Raw genomic sequence first — 15,886 nt, 5'->3', positions numbered from 1 at the left:
TTTTCTGAAAAAGATATGTTTTTAGGTTTCTTTTTATTTTTTTTTTTTGAAAATATTCTATTTTTTATAAACTAAAAATATGCATATAGTATATTAAAAAAATTTTCATAAAAAAATGAAAAACCTCAAAAATCAGTATATATATTGTATATATTTGAATTTTCAAAAAATTCATAAAAAATTGAAAAATTATATTATCGAACAATTTTTTTTTGAAAATGTTCCTTTTTAAAGAAGGCGTATAGTATAGACAAATTTCAAGCAAAAGGCATATAGTATACATTTTTTTATATTAATTTCAAGGAAAAGCCTCAAAAATCGTCATTTTTCCAAATTAAAAATTAATTTTTCATTTAATAATTTGATCAAAACATACTCTTTAATGAGCCAAAGAGCTGAATATTTCCATCCAACATGTGAAACAATGATATTGGAGAATACCTAATATGGACGCACAAAAAAAAAATCTTTTTGTGGATGACTGTCCAATTTCCGACCCTATTTTCCAGTGACCGACACCGACACTTTAAATCAACGAGATCATTTTCACTCTACAATAAACCGCATCTCCCCCTTAATCCGGAACGACCAAAAATCGTTCGACTTCTAGACGTGAGGCATCTACTTACTGAGTATCTCGATGGTGTGGATGAGGTCTCCCTGCGATCCGTCACCTATTTGGCACGTGTAATCGCCCTGGTCCGAGTGGCGGATGTCCTTCAGTTGCAAATTGAAGCCGCCCGTTAACGATATCCGGGGATCCATCGAGATTTTCTGCTGGCCCGCGCTCAACAACGTCGTCCCCCTTTTCCACACTATCACGAACGGACCTGGAATCGATTCAAATCATTTACTTCATTTAACACCTGTTTGATTTTAATTTATTTTACATTTAAATGGTTTGACAAAAATTTAATATTTTTCAATAAACATTTTAAGTAACGCTCACGTTTTCGTATTTAATATCAACATATCTGGCAAAATTAAATTTTTATTTTGATGAGGTTTTCTATTAATTTCTAATTTAATCACGTTTTAAATAAACTAGTTAATTATCGGTAGTAATATGAATTTTTTGAATCACTTACTCGAATTTGAATATAAATTAGGTTTACAAAAAATTCAAACAAAATAAAGAAAAATCATCACTCATTAAAATTTTTTATAGACACTGAAAAACATTTGTCTGTAAAATTAATTAAATATAATATATATAAAAGCAAAACTCATAAAATTTTTATTCAGTTTGTTTACCACACTGCTATAAATTTAACGATTTTGACATATTTAAAATATTTTTGTATCATAATATTCAATATCATATTGCGATTCAATATTTTATTGTACATAATATGTTATGTATAATTAATATCAATAGTAAATGCTTATTGTTTGTAATTTTAATGTTAGTTTTAATCTACGATTGCTGCAATGTTTAATTTTTGTTTTGAGTTTGATTATAATAATTATATTAATTATTATAAATGTGTAAAAAGTCATATGAAGTAAATTGAAAAGTACTTTGACAAGTAAACGGATGATGGAAGCTAAAAACAAGTTCATGCCATTTAAAGAACACAATTACGAATTCGTTTTTTAGTATTTCAATTCTTGTAAGATAATAATAATAATAATAATAATAATAATAATAATAAAAATAATAATAAAATAGTGAATTTATTTTCTCCGTCCCATACTGTATAATTTATTTTAAATTTAACCACTCTATATACTTAATTGACATCTTTTAGGGTAAAATATCTTATTGTTCTAAATTGTAATAAATTATTAGATTTTACGTTTATATTAAACTGTTCATATCTTTCATAATTTCTCTCAAAGAGGGTATACCCATTATTTTCAGTCTATCAGTGAAAAGAGTGACAAAAAAATTAAATTTACGACCCGATTAAAAGACTCATGAATAATTTCCCTTAATATTCCATACACAAGTCAGTACGACTTGTTATGAAACATTTCAGCTGCACCGGACCAGAAATATGGTCCGGAACGTTCCGTGGGTTTTAGAATGACAAATGAACGTAGCAAAAAGCACAGGTCATAAATCACGGGCGGCTCGGTATAAGTTGTAAGTCGCGCGTGCTGGGCACAAAAGACCGCCGCTAATCAATCATATTAGCGGCGGCAGAATCGAACAATTTGTTTCTCTCTATCGCCGCGACGCGCCGTCCCCATAAATCAGCGGCGACGCGGTTCACGTAGGACGTGCATATTTCGATGACAGGTCGTCGTAAATTTCTTCGGAAGTCATTTAAAATGCACCTCCAATGTGACTGGAAAAAGCGAATCACCCCCTTGAAGGCACCGATTGGCTATTAATGTCTTTTTGTGCGGTGTGGGAATTTTCAGGTGCAGTTGTAAATGTACGTGGAGTTTTTAAATTTGGTGACGTTTCTATTGTCTGATATCATACGGTATTATTTGAATATAAATTATTTATGCGATACTATATCGCGATGATTAAATACATAATGAAAGGGTGGTGAATTTCATTTATTGTCTCCTGATTTATATTCCTGCAATAGTTTTTTATTATTAAAATTTTTTTATTTATTAAAATTCATAGAAATTAATAATGGTAAGACTAAAAGTTCTAAAGTACTGGAAGGTGCTGGGAATTGCAGGATTGTTAGTTAGGATAAACAATCATTAGCTGCTATCCAAAAAGCGAGAACAAATAAATAATCTATACTGCACCATCTTCAATATCCTAGTTCTATCTGAATAATTCTACTGAGACTCAATTTAATAGTGGAGTAGCCACTGTAGGACAATTCTTATCTAATCCAGTAACTAGTGTCTATTCACAAAGACTGTTCTTCGAAGTTCTACAACTTTCAATTTATAAAGGTAATAAACTATAAATTTCTTCCTTTATTTATTTGAGGCCAAATGACCAATTTTATTTTAATTTCAAATATTCTTTGCTGTGCTACGTCCTGCACTACTTTTGGCAAATTAAAATTACAAATATTTTGAATTCCTCCTCGAATTTACATAAAAAAGTTACAATTTATAAACATATAAATCGAGTGATCCTATTTAATAGTATTAACATCTTCCTGGATCAGGAAGCTTATTCGGGATTTCTCAAGATCCAAAGGGATTCAGTTAATCCATTGCTAAATATTAATAGAAACGGACTGGTGCGTTTACGATACAGCCGATATGCAAATGTCAGTTCCTGCAACCACCATCTGTAATTACTAAATGCCTCGTTAATAATGTATTCAATAATCAGGCCGGGGAAATTATATGGCCCAGTAATTATGAACTAAATATTAATACGAGTGGCTTTGTGTGCTGCAAATATGAGGGGAAGCAAGTTGGTGCCATTCTATACCAATACTAGAAAAGCTTTTGTTTGTACTACAACGTTGTATCATGTATTAATTTATTTTATTTTTTCAGCATTTTACAGGTGTGAAGAACAAACGAAATCATCCCCTTTATCAATGAATTATAAACATAAAAATATATAAGATGAAATATACCTAATTATTCCAGACATCAAAAGTACTCAGTGGTACTCATTAAATATTTTAAACGATTATAAAATAATAGAAATATTTTAGGTCAGTGTTTGGCATTGAATACCCAATTTAAATATATAGAAATAAAACAACATAACATTATTATAGTGAAAACTTTCAAATCAGCTTTTCGACTTTCAGAGACTAACAAGCTGGTGCGAAACTTTTATATAATTTCATTTATGAAACGAAAAAACTTATTAATTAATCTTTAAATAGTTTGTTTTCACTCATTAAAATTACAAATCAAAATTTAATCTAATAAATTCTGTATCCATGAAATATAAACCTATTACTAAATTTATTTAAATTTAAATTGCAGTCCACAGAACAATCCAGATTGCCCTTGTTATTCTACTCGAGTTACAGCACTTGTCGTTTTTCAATTCATAGTAGTTGAGCTATGTTACTCGAAATGTAAAATTTAGAGTTCTGTAGTTTATTTCCACTCATGTTTAAACAAGGGAAATATTTTTATGCTTTAATGTCAACGAATCCATCTACATTCCGCTTGAATGATTCTTAAACTTTTTCTTACCTATTACTGTATTCCTTAAATTATTGAACTGATAATAAATGAAGATTATAGTTGCTGAGGTACGACTGAATAAGGATAAATAGGCGAAAAAATATTTAAATAATGATGTACTATAATCGTGGTTGTGATTAGGATAAATTGTTGTTTTGCAACTAAACATTCAAAGTCCTCCCAAAAAACAGTTACACATTCAGCGATAAGTCCGCAGCAATTAGAGAGTCGACCGGTAACAAGCGTACATATTTTATGGACTAAACTCCCCAAGGACCAGGCATTACCAAAACGGTTTTACGTCGCTTTATCCGTAGGAGTTGTCGGTCATTTGAGTGCGGTAGGTATGTATGTACGAAGTACAAATGCCGTTTTATATGGTGTACTGTGTGAGGTGAAGGCATTGAGGGCTCGACAGAGAGGAGTTGTTCCCAGGCTTGTAATCATCTCAAGCCGTTAGCCTTTTAGCGCCGCAAGACTGTCGGACCACTCGTCGGTTTTGACACAGTGGAGAAATTTATTATTTCAAATACTTGTTTAAAAGTCCACTTCAGTTAGCAATACAATGAATTTTTAACACATTTTATAAGTTTAAATTACCATAATATTTCAAAAATACATTCCTTCCATTTTACTTTTTATAATTAGAAAAAATGTTTTATATACTTTTTTCCAGCTTTTTATTTTAGTTTATTTTTTCAGTTAATTGAAATAATAATTTATTAATAAATTTTGAAATACAACTTGGTTTAATTTAAAAAAATATTAACAACATATTATTAAATTCTTATATTTAATAAATTATTCATTTATATTTACACTATAGTAATAATTTAAGAAATTAGCGTATAAAATTACCATATTCTGTAAAATATTAATTATATATATATATTATTATAATAATTTCTTTCAATAAAATTATAAATATAATAAATTTATTATTTTATAACAATTTTACATTTTGAACTTTTAAAATTCACAGTAAAAAATGGAGCTATAAAACTGAAGTAGAACATTTTTTTCGGCAACCTATAAACGACATAAATAATTTCAAATGTTCAAATGAAAATAGAATACTAACAATAAATTAATTTAATTTTTATTGTAACCGTTTTGTAGTTATAAGAAATTAAATATTCCATATATCATAGAATGACTTTGTAGAAGTTAAAAATATGAATACCTGAGAAAATTATTAAAATTTCAAATTATCTAGTTTTATGTCCACGGTGCGCGCCGACACGAGTGTTGCACAGTTAAACGTTAACAATCCAGTTTTATGTCCTCCGAAACCGAGCCCATTGTTTTAAGGGGCGCCCCATCGCTTTGCTCGCCTCTCGTCTCTCGCCTTCCGTCACCCTTTCATTTCTTCCTTCCTTATGCATTACGTCTCTATAGTCTCACTAACTGACGTCGTAAAACAGCACCGATATAAACTGAATTAATTTCGGAAACCGTAACGTTGATGCCCCACCGTGTATTAGGTATTACGCTAATTGTTCGTCCACGGTACTCGGAATTGCGTACAATCGATGCGGCTGAACTCCGGGCCCACCCCCCTCCGACAAAGGCCAAGCCAAGCCATTAGTTCAGCTTCGAAGGACTAATTTCGTTGGAAAGATCAACTTCTATGTGCCCAACATTAAAACTCGAATTTTCTTTTAATGTCATGTTGCTTTTGTTTCAGGCAAAAAGCGAAAGTAGCTTTTCTGCGTGCGGGACTTTATTTAATACCCGCTGGTTTTTGGGAACGAACTTCGGTTTTTAGTAGAGCCTTTTATTACCTGAAAGCTTTAATATAAATTTATCATGTAAATTTGTTTCCATATTGGCGGGTACTATGGAAATAAGACAGTTATTTGCGAAGCAGAAATGTTACTAATTAAATTTGAAATTGTGGTCAGCGTCGTTTGAAGTCGGTTCAGTTTACCGTATGGTTTTATTTAGTTTATTTATAAACTTCACTCTATTCTTCCACTCTGTTTCTCAAATCCATTGCTTCTTCTATATTTAAACGTTTATCATTATGTCAGGAATAATTCTGTACTAATGCCTATTAATTTTCTTTATATAGCTCACCTGTTCAATTTTAATTACTTCTTAAACTTAAAGATTTAAAAGCATTGAGACATATAAGTACTCCTAACACACACAAAACGTTACAGATACTTAAACTTCAATAAATTTGCCCAGGTGCTACAAAAACACCAAAAGGAACAGCTTCAGTGCTCAACAGGTCAAACCATAATCCTTATAGATTTACAGTGTGTTTTATTTCTGTTACACTAAAATTGAAAATAAATATTGGACTAAATCAACAGTAATCTCTAATAAATCTGGGAGAGTAATTTATTCTATAATGTACTTACACTATTTAAAAAAGAAAGTATCGCACTAGCAACATTTAAAATTTACTTGAAGATCAAGGACAATTTCAAATTTCTGAAGCAAAACCAAGAATAATTAATAAACGTAATTAACATTTTTTGGCAAAAATATAATGTAATGTACCATCCGTGTGGTAAAATCCCTGATAATATTCAGTTTATATTTAAACCAATCGAAATATTCGATTTAATTATGCTGAAACGTGCATGATCCATTGAAAATAACAAAGTTATTGATGTTTTGCGATACATAAAAGTAAACGTAAATAAAGATCATCTTGTATAAAATTTGGAAGTAGTAATAATGGTTCCTTGTAGGATGGTTCTTGGTTTATGTATATTCCAAGAATAAACTTTCCATCATCAGAATGTGTCAAAATTTTTGGAAAAAAAATTAATAACCCATAAATTATTGAGTTGAGGTTTAGGACATTATAGCCATCTTATTTGCAATTATATGTATCCACAAATACCATAAATATTGAAAATAAAATAAATGACTCTTCTGGCAAAACCAGAAATTATATTTTGTTCAATATAAATTAGAGAAACAGTATAAATCAATTTATAATTGTTATAAAAATCAATAGTTTTTTCCGTTCTCCAAAAACTTCTAGAGAATATCTTATATATGGCACTGAAAAATAACTTTTCCATAACTTTATGTCATAGGCAAAATTATGGCAAATGTTTTCAATGTTTTTTTTACAATAAGAAATTGATGTTGTTAGTTCCCCACACCGTCATCTTAGAAACATAAAAATATTTTTCACGTTTTGGGCACTTTTAGTGAAAATATGTCTATTCGATAAGTAGTTTTTGAGATATGGCCCTCCACCTCCACTATTTGGCCACTCGGTGCAACGATAACATTTCAGAATCGTAATCATTTTTTCAGAAAACAATATTTTTGTCTACTTTCACTGCCATCTTAGTGCATTTTACAATCTGAAACTTGTAAGATACTTGAAGGAAAAATGAAAAAATTAATACATTTTTAATAACCACTCTCTACCATTATGATTTTTTTACTTAAAGTACCAGAAACTGATATGAAACTCTTTTCCACTTCTCAGTCGTACTTTATATTATAATTTCTAATCAAGGACACATTAATATTCGTGTATAAGTTATCATTGTTGGCTCTGGCTGTGCCTGGATTCTTTTGAAGCGCCCGAACCCGGAGTATTTGTCATGCAAATTGTGAAAACGGGAGTATAAATGAGGGGACTACTGGAAATCCAAAAACTTTTCAACGACTGAACAAACACTGATATAAACTTTGGAGTAAACACGGGACAATTTCCATGTCAATGGACTTTTTTCTATCCCGTTCTCGTTCGAAACAAACTTTCGCAATCGCAGTATATTCGACCGGTCCACATTATACGCTCGGTCAACCGAACAAATATTATGTGAAGAATCACATCAGTACCGAGATAGAAGGTTTCCATTTGCACGATAAATTTAATATATAAAAAACTTGAGCATGAATACAACTGTAATTAATAAATTTCAAGGCAAATTTTATTTTCACCGCTCGAACACAATGAACGTTAAAGTTTACAAACCAGAATTTCAATTATGACAGAATTTATGTTTGTGGTGTTTATTATGCGGAACAAAATATTCTAGAGATATTACCACATACTTAATAAATAGCCGGAACTATGAAATATGAATTCGAATGCATGACGAATGTTTGTGGATGTTATTACACATTGGGAACATCCCCTTCGGAAAACCGAATTCGTTAAGCTTCGCTATAAAACCGAAATGTAAATGTGATGATCAATAAGTGTCTGTTTATTGTAAAAGTTTCGTTCACTGTTCACTTCATATAAATAATATAAAAATTAAATTTAGAACACATTTAGAATTGATCGAAAAATTATATTTTTTGATTTTTACCATATTTTTGAAAATTTCAATCCCATTACATTTAATATTTTTAGAAATTTTATGCAGAATTGAACAGTTTTTCATAGTATTTTTTATTAAATAATGAAATATAAAATATATGCTTATATTATTTATATTTTTTAAAAATAATTAATTTTAAAAGATTCTTTTGTATTACTATATTGTAGGAAAGTGCTAATAAAAATCTATATTTTAAAAAACTGAGTTTATTGCCAATTAATATATAAACAAGCTGAATAGTTTTTAGATGTCTTATGCTGAATAGAATTGAATAGTACTATTTTTATAGATTGATTTCTATAAAATATTTAAAATATTGATTTGAAATTATTAAATGAAAAATATCTACTCAACTAAAAAAAAAACAAAATAAACGCATAAATAATACATAATATGAAGATATATAGCTTAATTAAGGTGAATTGTTAAAATAATATTATTTACTATTGTTGTTTTATACAGTATTATAAAAAGTATTACATTATTATTCAACAAAATATTACATGTATTTTTGTGAATTGAGGTGTACATAAATATAGCAACTTTTCAAAGGAATTTTTTTTGTGTAATATTCTTTTTGTTTTATAATATTAACTCATCTCCGTGACATACAGTGATGTTTAGACTTGTCACTAAAAGCTATTCATCTCCATCTGTTCTATGATCCTAAGAGAATCAAAATTGGACCTAGTAGTCAAACTACAGGAATTTTCTTATAGGTCTGGAGTCAAAATAGGACTCGCATTGTTTGTATTAAATTCAGTAAGTTCCATTTCCTCCAGATTGACAATATGATTGGATTGTTTTTTGACATTAAAATTATACAGTTTTATACTTTTTGGCCAGTTTACCAAATTTTTTTAATAATACTGGAGACGATTGACCAAAAATTCTTAACATCTTTTTGTGTTGCTCTCGGCTTTGGTAGTGCTGATTCAATGAAAGACCATAAAGTAAAAAGTTGCTACAACGTTGTCGATTGAAAACAAATAATTTCTTTAAATATGACCGCTACTGAATGTTGCTATCAAACCATAAAATTTTTCAAGTAAAGGGCGTAATCAATAATATTTATTATTGTTATTCATTTGTCTTGATAAAAGATATCCATAATATCCATATTATGGTTATGCAGTATGTTTGATAAAAACAATACAGAATTATAATTGTGTTATTAGTGGGTTTAGGTATTTATTAATATTTGGAAAATATTCAAAGGTCAAAAGTAGAGCAACTACAAAATAAAACAACCTTACGTACATTTAGCCTACTTTTATTTAGTTTCTAGTAGCATATCCATTATTTTTAATGACTTAACTAACACCTTTTCTTCATTGATTTTAGTAGCGTTTCAATATAAACCTTTCGAAATTTCGTTCGAGTGATTTTGAACTTCTTCGTAGAGTTGAATCAAATTTGACACTCTTTTTGCATGGATTTTCCGACCAATTTCATCACAAAGGTTTTCAACTGGATTGAGGTTTGGACTTTGTACTGGCCAAGACATTATGCGTACTCCTTGAGAAGCAAACCATTCTTTTGTGAGCTCCTTCCAGTATATTGTTTCTATTAAAATTGGAAATCGTCCTCGAAAAAATCAATTTTGTTTAAATTTAAATCTACTACAATTTTACTGTTTTTCACCATTCCTGAACTTTACTACAATTTGTTGTTTAATTTGTATTCACAAATGGACACTTCTAGGTATTTTTAGTTTTAAGGAACGATGTGGGACACAGAAATAAATTATAAAATAAATTGTAATGAATATAGGGCTTATCTGTTTTATTTATGAATCTTACTCGAAATAAAATGTTGTATGTTTAGACACTTAATATTTATAAAATTAATTTGAATTAAAAAGAATTGTTCTTTTAATAATATGATTGTTTTTTAATTATCATAATTACATGAGCGACAGTGTATATAGCAAAATTCATCTAAAAATGTTCTTCGTGGGATAAAATTATTAAATTAATAGTAGCTTAAAATTCTAACAGATTATCACATATCCAAACAATAAATAAATAATTATGACATGTTTGAAATGAAAAATTTATATATCTTTAGATATATATTTAATATTAATTACTTTTGACAATACCGTCACTCTTTTCGAATTTAACGAACCAGAATTGACCCTAGAAATAGTACTGTTACCTTAAAATATAATTGATATTGACCGGTGTCACATAAAAGCTTCTATTACAAACTTCATTTTCCTCTCAACACATTTAATCACACAGTTTTCAAGATTTGACGTAAAAGCACAACAGATGGGGATTTAATTTTCTCGGAAGTCGTCCTCGAAACAACAGAGACATTTCCGTTTTTTACGTGCGTGAGGAAATATTAAAAAGCTACGGTGAAATTTTCGCGCGCGGCCCGCGAACCGTTCGCCACTCTTTCGCCTGCCACTCCCGGCGGGTTTGCATTCATAAAAATAATTGTACCGTGAAAAATTACGAGCACAAAGTTACAAATGAAAACAACACGTTGCGGACGCGTATCCACTGAAAGCCTGAAATAAATATACGCCGCTCATTTACCGCGGGACTTTGGCAAAGAGTAATTTCACACAGCGGACCCACAAAACGTCGCCACCTGGTCGGAATAGAATGGCGTGGTAAAAAATCGTGGGGATAATTCACCTTTCCACAAAAAGACGTGGATGTGTGCAAAACAATGGACAATTTGTAAAGAATTAATTTTATAAACTTGTATATTAATTTTTATATCCTATAAGCATTGTTTATAAAAATTATCCAACTATGCAATAAAATTACAAGGATTACATATTTGAAAATGGAGAATTCATCTGCTTTTTTTACTTTTTTGCTTACTATTAATTTTGAATTTTGAATAATTTAATACGAAGGATTTAGACCTTAGTCTAAATTAATTTAGATCTAACTTATATTTTTAACAAAATTTAATAATAAAAATACTTAGAGTGTCTGTTTGTAATATTGAAATAATCATTTTTTACTACATGTATATGAATATAAATACGGTACATAGACCAAAATAACATTTTTTACAATTTTTGTCTCTCTGTCTATCTGTCTGTTTGTTCCGGCTAATCTCTGAAATGGCTGGACAAATTTCGACGGGACTTTTATTGGCAGGTAGCTTATGTAATAAGGAGTAACTTAGGCTACTTTTATTTTAGAAAAATTCTTTAATTTTAGAAAAATAAAGTAATGTTGCCATGCCCAAGTACTGTCCACCATTGGGCCGTCACGTCGGGCGCCTCACGGACGAAATCGCGGGTACAGCGGTTAATCATAAAATTAATTTAAATTCTTTTAATAAAATAATATTATGACTTTTAGTCATTTCTTACGTTTTTAGTAATTTTTTAGGAATCCAGGAAGAATTAGAATTATTTATTTTTATTTTTTTAATTATTTTTCAAGAAATTAGTATTAGTAAAGAAATAAAAATCCATAGTTATTAATGTGAAAGTATATAATTTAATCAGTATGAATTTAATCGTATGGATTTTGCCTATAGATTTTAATTGTATGGAAATTGACTGTATGAATTTTGATCGTATGGAATTTGATCGTATGGAAAATGATCATATGGATTTTGATCGTATGGAAAATGATCGTATGGATTTTGTTCGTATGGAAAATGATCGTATGGATTTTGATCGTATGGAAAATGATCGTATGGATTTTGATCATATGGATTTTGATCGTATGGAAAATGATCGTATGGAAAATGATCGTATGGATTTTGATCGTATGGAAAATGATCATATGGATTTTGATCGTATGGATTTTGATCGTATGGATTTTGATCGTATGGAAAATGATCATATGGATTTTAATCGTATGGAAAATGATCGTATGGATTTTGATCGTATGGAAAATGATCGTATGGATTTTGATCGTATGGAAAATGATCGTATGGATTTTGATCGTATGGAAAATGATCGTATGAATTTTGATCGTATGGAAAATATCGTATGGATTTTGTTCGTATGGAAAATGATCATATGGATTTTGATCGTATGGATTTTAATCGTATAGAGAATGATCGTATGGATTTTAATCGTATAGAGAATGATCGTATGGAAATGATCGTATGAATTTTGATCGGAATTTTCCATACGCATGAGCGTCAAATGATTGAGCGTTGGAATTTGATCGTCACTTTACGTTTTTAGTAATTTCTCACGTCTAATGAATTTTTGAGATTTTAGTAGTTTTTTACGTTTTTAGTAAATTTGTTACACTCTTCAATTCCAAATGAAATTAATCAATAATATGGAGTCAATAAATTATTATTATTATTATTATTATTATTATATGATAATTAATAAATTAATTTTTAAGTGATTTTATGATAAAATTGAATTAAATCAAGATTAATGGCGGAATCAATTGTTGAATAAATTTGTATATATTATAAAGTTCGGAATATATGTTTGTATAGCCATTTCTACTTTTTTACCAAATCATAACAGTTGCGCTTTTACATAAAATCTTGGATACCGTAAAATCTTAATCAAGCGCATAAATAAAGAACATGAACATATACAGCTTTAAAGTTAAAACTCTTTTCGACAAAAGTGTGTTTGCGTGGAAAACCAATTTGGTCGCTGATTTTTTCCTTGAAAGTACATCAGAAATAAAGATGATCCTGAACATTTGAGTCCGATTTGATCAAATATGGGCACTGGAGAATTTTTTGAAATTTGAAAAAAGTCATTTTTATTCATTTTCAAAAATTTGTATCAATTGAAAGTACATCAGAAATAAAGATGATCCTGAACATTTGAGTCCGATTTGATCAAATATAGGCACTGGAGAATTTTTTGAAATTTGAAAAAAGTCATTTTTATTCATTTTCAAAAATTTGTATCGGTTCTAAGACATTCTTCTCTCCCTCTACTTTCGAGACAAAAATAGATATTAACGTTAAACTCATTTCCGGCTTAGCTGGAAGCTTCCAAAATTTTACCTGTTTTAAAAATGCTCTCAAATCTACAACTTCCTAAGTATAGGGTTAAATATCTGCTGATATTTTTTGAGGAGGTGTATTATGTTGTTATCTGTTATATTAATTCGCTATTTTTAGATGGCTGTAACTTCGATTGCTTCAAATTTTCATGAAAGTGAGTCTATTATCTCCCCAACAAGCTCAACTATGGTTTCGAACTTGGATCTAAGTTATAAATTTTCAGACATTTCGAAAATTGCTTTGATCTCAACAAGTAACGAATATTATTATAATTATACAGTTTTTTTTTAATTTAGTTAAACACCGACTAGGTATTGTCATTAGAGGTGTAAAAGAATGGTTAATTCGAGTAATTAATTTTTTTACATTAAATTAAAATAGATCATTTTTTGTTTAATCTCCGACATTGAAAAATTGGCTTCTAGGAACCTCCCCATCTCCAAAGATGAGCTCTTAATTTTAATAGCAAGATCCTCCTCATCTCAGTTTTCAATTTTTTCTTCAGTTCCATATGAGGAATACAGAAAATTTTTATTTATATGCTCTACAAAAAAGGTTTATAATTCTTACCATTTAGAAGATATCGGAGGTCAAAGTTCGAAGAATTTCACAAAAATCTCTTTTACTAATTTGGTAACTCGTAGATTTATAAATATAAATAAATAAAAGTAAATATTATAAAATGTGCAATATATAGCTTTGTAGGAAATTAAACGCACTACAAAAAGGTCTTTTGTGGTTAATCGATTACTTTTACTATTTAGAAAATATTCGCATTCGAATTCCGATGCATGCTGATTTTAACAGTTTTTTAATAAATATTTTAAATTATATATGAATATAATATTTAAATGGACATTTTTTGATATTTGAGACAATTCTCGAACAGACTGTATATATTTGTGGCTACTTCATTTTTTAAAGCCATTATTAATATTGCATCTAGGTGGCCGCGATGGGACGCAAAGGAACTTAAGGACGTCAGGTGATGTCAGAAAATTACAATCGCAAACATTCAGAGATTAGTTTGAAGTTACGAAAAAGACAAGTTGTCAATATCACATTATCAAGCCTAACTTTTCTTTTGCGATTTGATTAAAAATAACCTCATAAATTAAATTATTACTTAGCGATTACTGAATAATAATTCATTTACTTATTAGGAACAAGAAAATGTTAATCAATGACTGAGTATTGTATATTGTTAAATATAGTTTTGTCACTATTTGGTACGAGTTGTCGGTTATTTTAGAATTTTTATTCCACCCAAAATTTGTAAAACAAAAGAATTAATTACTCAAAAAATCTAACGAAAAAATTTGTTTTGGTTATAGGCAACATTTTGTTGCTTTTGAACAGTTTTAATTAATTTTGTAATAACAATATGATTTTCAAATCGATAACGAATCTACATCATTATAATAGAAACATGATTTTGTTGAAGTATCCGTTGCTTTGAATAGTTAACAACGTTGTTTTGTCTGATCCGGGAATGTCTGGGTTTTACAAAAGTTAAACACAAAACGAAAGGCTTGGCGGACTAGTGCTTTTGAAACTGCCACCACTCATCACATTCAAATATTATCCGATTAAAATAAAACGAATGGTGCGCGGTCAAAATGAAAACGGAGGCCGCACAGCTAAAATTCCGCAATTGATATGCCCGGAACAAAACGACGGAATTGATGCAGTTTTGTCGGCGTACCGGTTTTTAGCAGGCTTATTTATATGCGGTGTGGAGTCGGAAAATTTTTAATTGAAAAACGGCAATCAGAAGAAACAGACAATATATCACGTAACAAAGCGCAAATTTACGTACGGTAATATATCGCCGATGACGCTTTTAATTAATTTTTTTGTAACCTTTTTTTCCACGAATTCCTAAGAAATTAAAAAATATCTAAACATCTACTTTACACCTCGAGTCCTAATATCTTTCGTAGCGTAAAAATTCGTCGGGCCTTGGATAGGACCGAACAGTAATTACTTCATCATCGGCATTTTTAATTAGCGCAAACTATAAATATACGAAATGAAATCTTGACGGCGGGAAGTAATCCGAAGAACAAACAGAAAGAAAAGTAGTAAACGGAGGACCGCATCGCAGACTTCAAGTTTAGTGTACACACTGCTTCAGTTTGAGGATTAGGGATTAAAATCATGGAAATGAAATTGTCGATCCGCTCTACCCATCTCCCTACGCTCCGAGCCTGCCCTTTCCCTCACCTGCTTATTTCACTTTTGCCTGGATAAATATCATTCGTTTCGATTTAATTTCTAATTGCACAACACAACATAATATCGTCCATCAAATCATTAAATAATTGGAAACGAGATACACATACAAATTTGAAAAATAAAGTTATTCTAGTAACTTTTTGGTTAATTTAACAAAGTTAAATGTAACGTGTATTCGTGGTTGGAGTTTAAACAGAATGCAAATGCCAAAAACCTCTTTTGCTTCGTGATGGGAATAATAAAAATCGACGGAATTTTTAAATGGGGACCTGAGTGACATT

The 15,886-nt window shown here is 29.7% G+C and overlaps 1 protein-coding gene across 1 annotated transcript in view; it reads right to left on the bottom strand.

Annotated features, from left to right (window-relative positions):
• LOC109598270 (lachesin) overlaps nt 1–15,886 on the bottom strand; it is a 77,308-nt gene that overhangs the window by 22,706 nt on the left and 38,716 nt on the right. Inside the window, exon 3 of the mRNA XM_020014144.2 lies at nt 630–830. Within this exon, the coding sequence (XP_019869703.1) occupies nt 630–830 (201 nt within the window). The remainder of the gene's footprint in view (nt 1–629; nt 831–15,886) is intronic.

The sequence above is a fragment of the Aethina tumida genome, chromosome 3 (genome assembly GCF_024364675.1).
Source record: "Aethina tumida isolate Nest 87 chromosome 3, icAetTumi1.1, whole genome shotgun sequence".
Lineage (NCBI taxonomy): Eukaryota > Metazoa > Arthropoda > Insecta > Coleoptera > Nitidulidae > Aethina > Aethina tumida.
Note: the sequence above shows the minus strand (reverse complement) of the source record. Positions and strands in the feature narration are given on the sequence as shown.